The 6,355-nt window shown below is 51.7% G+C and overlaps 1 protein-coding gene across 1 annotated transcript; it reads right to left on the reverse strand.

Moving 5' to 3' along the window:
- Window positions 1–5,427: 5,427 nt before the first annotated feature.
- Window positions 5,428–5,673, reverse strand: LOC124646647. The gene has a single exon (XM_047186739.1). It carries the CDS (start codon window positions 5,671–5,673, stop codon window positions 5,428–5,430), a length of 246 nt encoding a protein of 81 aa, XP_047042695.1.
- Between the last annotated feature and the right edge of the window lie 682 nt (window positions 5,674–6,355).

A 6,355-nucleotide genomic window follows, 5' to 3' on the forward strand; every position in this document is an offset into this window, starting at 1 on the left:
GTAAGTTGAAAAACGTTGGAACCAAGCCCTAGGGGCTTGTTTGAGACCATAAAGAGATTTTTGAAGGAGACAAACATGATCGGGAGCAGAGGAGTCTTCGAAGCCTAAAGGTTGTTGACAATAAACAGTTTCTTGGAGAGCACCATGAAGAAAGGCATTTTTGACATCGAGTTGGTGAATGGGCCAAGAAGAGGAAGTGGCGATGCTAAGAACAAGTGCGAATAGTGCTAGGCTTGACAACGGGAGAGAAGGTCTCGTCGTAGTCGATGCCGTGCTCGTTGAGAGAAACCACGACAAACCCAGCGAGCCTTGTAGCGAGAGAGAGTTCCGTCGGAGAGAAATTTTTGGCGGAAAACCCATTTGCCGGAAACAATATTTGCACCGACAGTGGCGAGGAACAAGGCGCCATGTATCATTGTGAATGAGAGCAGAAAACTCATCACGCATAGCGGCAGCCCAGTTAGGATCGAGAAGAGCACTTTTGTAGGTTTTAGGGATGGGGGAGATCGGAGAAGTGGTGGCATGAAGATTGAGATGCGGCCTTTTTGGAACGTGAAATCCCGTTTTGGCCCGAGTGCGCATTGTGTGATCATTTGTGGGAGCTTGGGTAGGAACAACATGGGGTGGTAGAGGTGGAGTGGGATGAACAACGACGTCAGGCGCAGCGGATGAGTCAGACGTCGAAGATGGTGGAATAGGTGGAGAAGGAGCGGCGGGGGAGATGAGTGTATCGGGTGGAGCTGCGGACGCGGCAGAGGAAGCAGCCGACCCCGCTGTCACGGCAGTGGAGTCGGCTGAAGGGTCTGCCGCGGCAGGCGAGGAGGGCACTGGGGTGGCGGTAGGAGGCGGATGTATGGGTGTAGTAGGAGCGGTGTAGTGATGAGGAAACCTAGCGGGGTGAGCTATGGGACGATGTAGGGTAGGCGATGGGTCAATGGGAGTTTGGGAGGGTGTCCGTGTGGAGAAAGGGAAGATATGCTCGGAAAAAGTAACGTGCCGAGAGATGTGGACGCGGCCGGAGACGAGATCCGGGTAGCGATAACCCTTGTGTTCATCGTAGTATCCTAGAAAGACACAGGGAATGGAGCGAGGTGATAGTTTGTTGGTGGAGATGGCGGCAGTGTTTGGAAAACAAAGACAGCCAATGACGCGAAGTTCAGAGTAGTTGGGATGACTAAGGTAAAGAGAGTAGAATGGTGTAGAGTTTGGGTTGGACTTGTGAGGCCGGATGTTAAGTAAGTAGGTGGCCGTGCGTAAGGCTTCGGCCCAAAATTTTGGTGGCATTGAGGAGTGGATTAAAAGGGTGCGAATGATGTCGTTTATTGTGCGAAGCGAGCGTTCTCGCCTTGCCGTTTTGAGGTGAAGTGTATGGGCATGAAAATCGGAGAAGAATGCCATGTTGAAGAAAGAAGTTTTGGTTTTGAAAGTTATCAAATTCTTTGCCGTTGTCACATTGGATAAATTTAATGGGAAGAAAGAAGTGTGTGGCGACATATTTGTGAAAGTTTAGGAAAATGGTGTGTACGTCTGATTTGTTGCGTAAAGGAAAAGTCCGGACAAAGTGTGTGAAATCGTCTAGAACGACTAGATAATATTTAAAGCCGGAGACACTAGTATGGGGAGATGTCCATAAATCGCAAGTGCAAAAGTTCAAAAGGAAATGTACTAACAGTAGTAGAGGAACTAAAGGGCAAGCGAACATGTTTTCCTTGCTGACAAGAGGGACACATGGAGGTATTATGACTATCCGTATTACAATTTATTGAAAATTCGCTAAGTATAGAAGACAAGGTAGCGTTGTGGGGGTGGCCGAGACGGTGATGCCAGAGGTCGACGGACGCCGCCATGGAGGTGGGTGGGTCGTGGGTGGCGGCGCCATGGAGAGTGTAGAGGTCGCCGGAGCTATTGAACCGAGCGATCTCCCGCTTTGGTCTGGTAGTCCTTCGCGGATAAACCAAACGGATCAAATTCCATAGAAACAAGATTGTCACGGGTGAACCGACGAACGAAATTAAGTTTTTGATTAGCGCGGGTGCAATAAGGACATCACGTAGGAGGAGTTGTTTGGTGGGTGTAGGTATGGTGGTTTGGCCGGTGCAATATATAGGTATAGTAGTGCCGTTTCCTAGGACTATGGAGGAAAGTGGTGTGGTGGAAAAATTTGACAGCATATTACTAGAAGCACACATGTGACTAGAAGCACCGGAATCGAAAATCCAGTCCATACCTGAGTTTCCCTGGGCAGCGAAGTTGTTCATGGCCTGCAAGAACGCAGATTGGTCCCAGCTCGGTGAAGGAGCGGAGGTCGGTTGATGCAGCGGTGCAGTTGGAGCAGGCGGCATGAGGACATGCGAAGGCTGAAACATCTGGGGGTGCTGATATGGCATGTATGGCATCCCCCCGTCGTAGTAGGCCGGGGCGGCGTGGTAGGCGTTCGGCGGGGCGCGCTGGCCGAGGAGTCCGGGGGAACCAGGTGGGGGCGAAGACCCGGCGCCCGAGCACCCGTGTAAGCCGGAGGAGCGCCGATCGGAGAGGGGGCCGCCCGGGGCATGGACCAAGCCCGAACCATGCCGGTCCGGGGATCATGAGGAGGCGCGGTGTAGGCGGCGCGGCAGTGCCGGCGCAAGTGTCGGTGCCGCCGGTGGCGGGCGCCAAGCGGGAGGAGCGGCGGTGCGCCGGCGCGGGCGTCGAGGCGGCTGGTGGAGTGGCGCATCGCGGCGGCCGCACATGGGATTCTTGCCCTTGTAGTTGGGGCCGGGACGCCGCCCGGAGAGGAGGCTGCCCGGCCGAGGCCGGAAACGGTACCGGGGTCCCGCCGCGGCGATGGGCTGGCTCGTCGGGCCTGCCGGTGCAGGAGTAGGCAGCAGGGCGGCCGGGTGGAGGCAGCGAAGACGTGAGGCCGCGCCTCCCGCCGTGTGAGGTCATCATCGGTGTTCTGCAGCAGGGACCGGATCTCCGCAAAGGAAGGGCGAGGCCGCATGAAGGGAATCATGGCCGCTGAGTCTTGAACCGGTCGCCGAGCCCTTGGAGAAGGATGTTGATAAGCCGGCGACCGGGCATAGGATCGCCTAGTTCGCGGAGCTCATCCGCCATCGTCCGGATGCGCCGACGTAGACGCTGAGCGAGGAGTCCCCCCGAGGGGTGTTGCGGATCGCGGAGTGGAGGTTGTTGATCCGGGCGTCGGCGTTGTCCCGGAAGAGCCGGGCGCAGGGACGCCCGCAGGGCGGCGGCGGTGGCGGCCTCACGGAAAACGAGATTGAAAATCTCCGTGGACACGCGTGTGTAGATCCATTGGATGATGGCGAGATCATCCGTGATCCAGCCGAGCGTCGTCGGGACGAGGGGCGGCGCCGGCGGCGACGTGGTGACGGAGGTTGCAGCGCCCGAGGTGAACCTCAAAGAGGTGGCGCCAATGGTAGTAGTTGTGTTGGGCAAGATCTAAAGTAATAGGTATGAAGGGGGTGACATCGGCTATAGTGTCCGTGGTAGGGAGAGAGGAGTAGCCGTGGGAGGGGTAGAAGAGGCCGAGGCCTCGGCGGGGCGGCGGCCTTGGCGAGCTGGTCGAAGTAACCAGGCGGCGGCGGCGGCTTAGGCGGCGGCGCCATAGGTCGGGATCGATTAGTCTGATACCATATAAGATTGTATTATGTCTCACAAATTGATACAAAACTGTTTGGGGTACAAGAGATATAAATAGTAGAGCCAACCGACTAAGCCTAAAACCCTAGCTTGCGTTACAAGTTTAGCTTAACCGAAACATATAATCTAACAAGAACCATCCATGTGCACTCCCAATGAACATGGACCGGCTTAATGAAATACAGACCCTCTTGATTATGATGTTGCCTTTGGACGGAGGTACTCTCTAATTGTAGGATAGTACTTCACATGACTTGTGCTGGAGTACCAACCAAGGTTAACCACTAGGTGAGGATGGATGAATGGCTAATATTTATTTCAGGGAACTGCAAAAATGCTCTTAGCTAAAATCAACATAATTGAGCAAGTCCTCATTCGACTTGGCTTTAGTATTGCTTATTAGAGAAAGATTATGCAAGAAAGGCTCCCATGACCTTTTACTCTTGCTTCACCCTTTGTTTCTCGGGGTGGTGTAGGCTGGCATGGAAGTTTTCGAAAAGAAGCCAGAGACCCGTGACCCACAAAGATGACGAGAATGTGAAGGTGGACGCATGTTGCAAAAATGGCTAATAAGAGGTAGCAGCGGTCGAGTACGAACAGATCAACCTAGTCGACAGATTGGTAAAGGCCGGAAGGAGGAGATCATGGACAATTGGGCAGCAATTGCGGTCTGCCACTACCCACTTCAACGTCGGCTAGGATTGCGAGGCATCAAGGCCAGGGACGCCTATCGTTGATCTGAGGCTAGGGCACTGCCAATTCAGGGAATATGGGAACGAAATGACTGGGCAGGGAGAGGAGATGAACCACTTGATGTATGTCCGTGTCATTTCAATCCATGGAGAATGCGATCGATCATTAGGAATTTTTTTTCCATAGTATTTTTGGATATCAATTAAGGCCCTCTTTGACTCAAATTTTTTTGCATAGTAATTTTGGAGGATCCAAATCTTTGGAAGTCTCACATTTCACGCAAGCCCCCTTTTTAAATCCTTTGTTTTTTCTATTATGAAATCTAACAAATTTTGATGTATGAAATCGTGTAGAACTAAAGTGCGCATGACTTTGCAATTCTTTTCTTTACATTCTTGCATTTTATAATCATTTGAATCAATGATGCCCTAAGGCATGGATCATCCAAGGAGAAACATATCCAATTTTATCGAAAGTTCACTACAATTTGTGATTTAATATGAGGGGAAAACATGTGTACTTAGTAACAAGTAGGAACCGAATTCAAAATTTTGGCCCATTCAAAATTGGATGTAATTTCCCATAATCGTTTCGAAACTAACATTTTTATATATTTGAAATTTTCAACCAGACAGCCGAGATGGAGCGGCATGTTGCAACATTGAGCAGTTGCATAGACTGATTCGCCGAAGATCTATCGTTACAAAGAAACTATTACACCCTCCCTCCAATCTAAATTACTTGTCACGAATTTGAGCAACATGTTGCCTAAAATCTGTCTCATCTAGGTACATTAAATTTGTGACAAGTAATTTGGATGGGATGGAGTAGAAACCAAACCAGTTTCAGGGAACAAGGCAGACGTAGAACAATGGAAAATCATTGGTCACTGACAGAACACGAATTAACTGAGCGAAAAGAATTAAAGCATGCACGCATCCATGCATGCATAAGAATGAAATCAATAGGACACCGCCACTGCTAGCTGCGTAGATGTCATGTCCGGTGATCGAGCATGCGCGCGCGTGCATCTAAGTTAACCAGCCAGGCGGTGCCAGCCGGTGTGAGTTCCTAGATCGATATCCAGGGAGCCGCTCACGCAGAGGCGCCGGCAGCGGGCGCCTTGGCGGCGCTGGCACCCTTAGCGGCCTTGGCTGCCGCATCGGCGCCGCATGCCTCGTTGCACATCTTCACGCAGGCGGGGTCCTGCTTGCCGTTGGCGCAGCGCTCGTAGCAGTCGTCGTAGCAGCCGAAGGCGGTTGCAGCCGGCAACGACGCCGCCGCAAACACCAGCAGGGCGACGAGGCACAGCGCGACCACGGTGTTTCTGCTCTGAGCCATCGCTGATTAACCTCTCGAGCAGTTTAGATGATGATGATGTATAATTATGGAGATTGGTTTTGCTTGTGTGGGGGGCTTGTGAAAGCTAGTGTGGTTGCTTTTGTAATATACAAGGGAGAGCGAGGGGGGGAACGCTGTGGGGCCATGAGAGCTTCGCGGACGACGTGAGGTATGGTGTCAAACTCGCCGCATGCATGCATGCCGGACTGTTCGGGCCACCGCTCCCCTGATTCTTTACCTGACGCAAACCAACTAAGGGCATATACAGTAGTATACAGTCAGCCGTCTGTAGCGTCGAACACGTCAGATTTTTATCTAAGTGGCAGAGAGAGAATAGCGAGGAAGGAGCAGCCCGTCTGTAGAATTACCGATCGTCTAGTGCCGCAAAAATCGTGGCTTAACGATAGCTATTCTCCTGTTGTACGTGAGGTGTCTGTAACTCACCGTTTTTTCCTCTCACGATCGATCTAATCCCAACCGTTTGGTGCGTGATTGTAGGTGATCAAACAGAAAACTGAACAGACGATCCGTTGTACAAGGTGTCTGTAGGGTGGTCTGTATCTGACATGGAAGGACACTAAAGACAGCCATCGTCTAGACTGTTGTACATGCCCTAAGACATATTGGGTCAGTTTAGAACTGAAAAGATATACTCTTGCGGACAATGTTTTTGCACCCAGAA

The sequence above is a fragment of the Lolium rigidum genome, chromosome 4 (genome assembly GCF_022539505.1).
Source record: "Lolium rigidum isolate FL_2022 chromosome 4, APGP_CSIRO_Lrig_0.1, whole genome shotgun sequence".
Lineage (NCBI taxonomy): Eukaryota > Viridiplantae > Streptophyta > Magnoliopsida > Poales > Poaceae > Lolium > Lolium rigidum.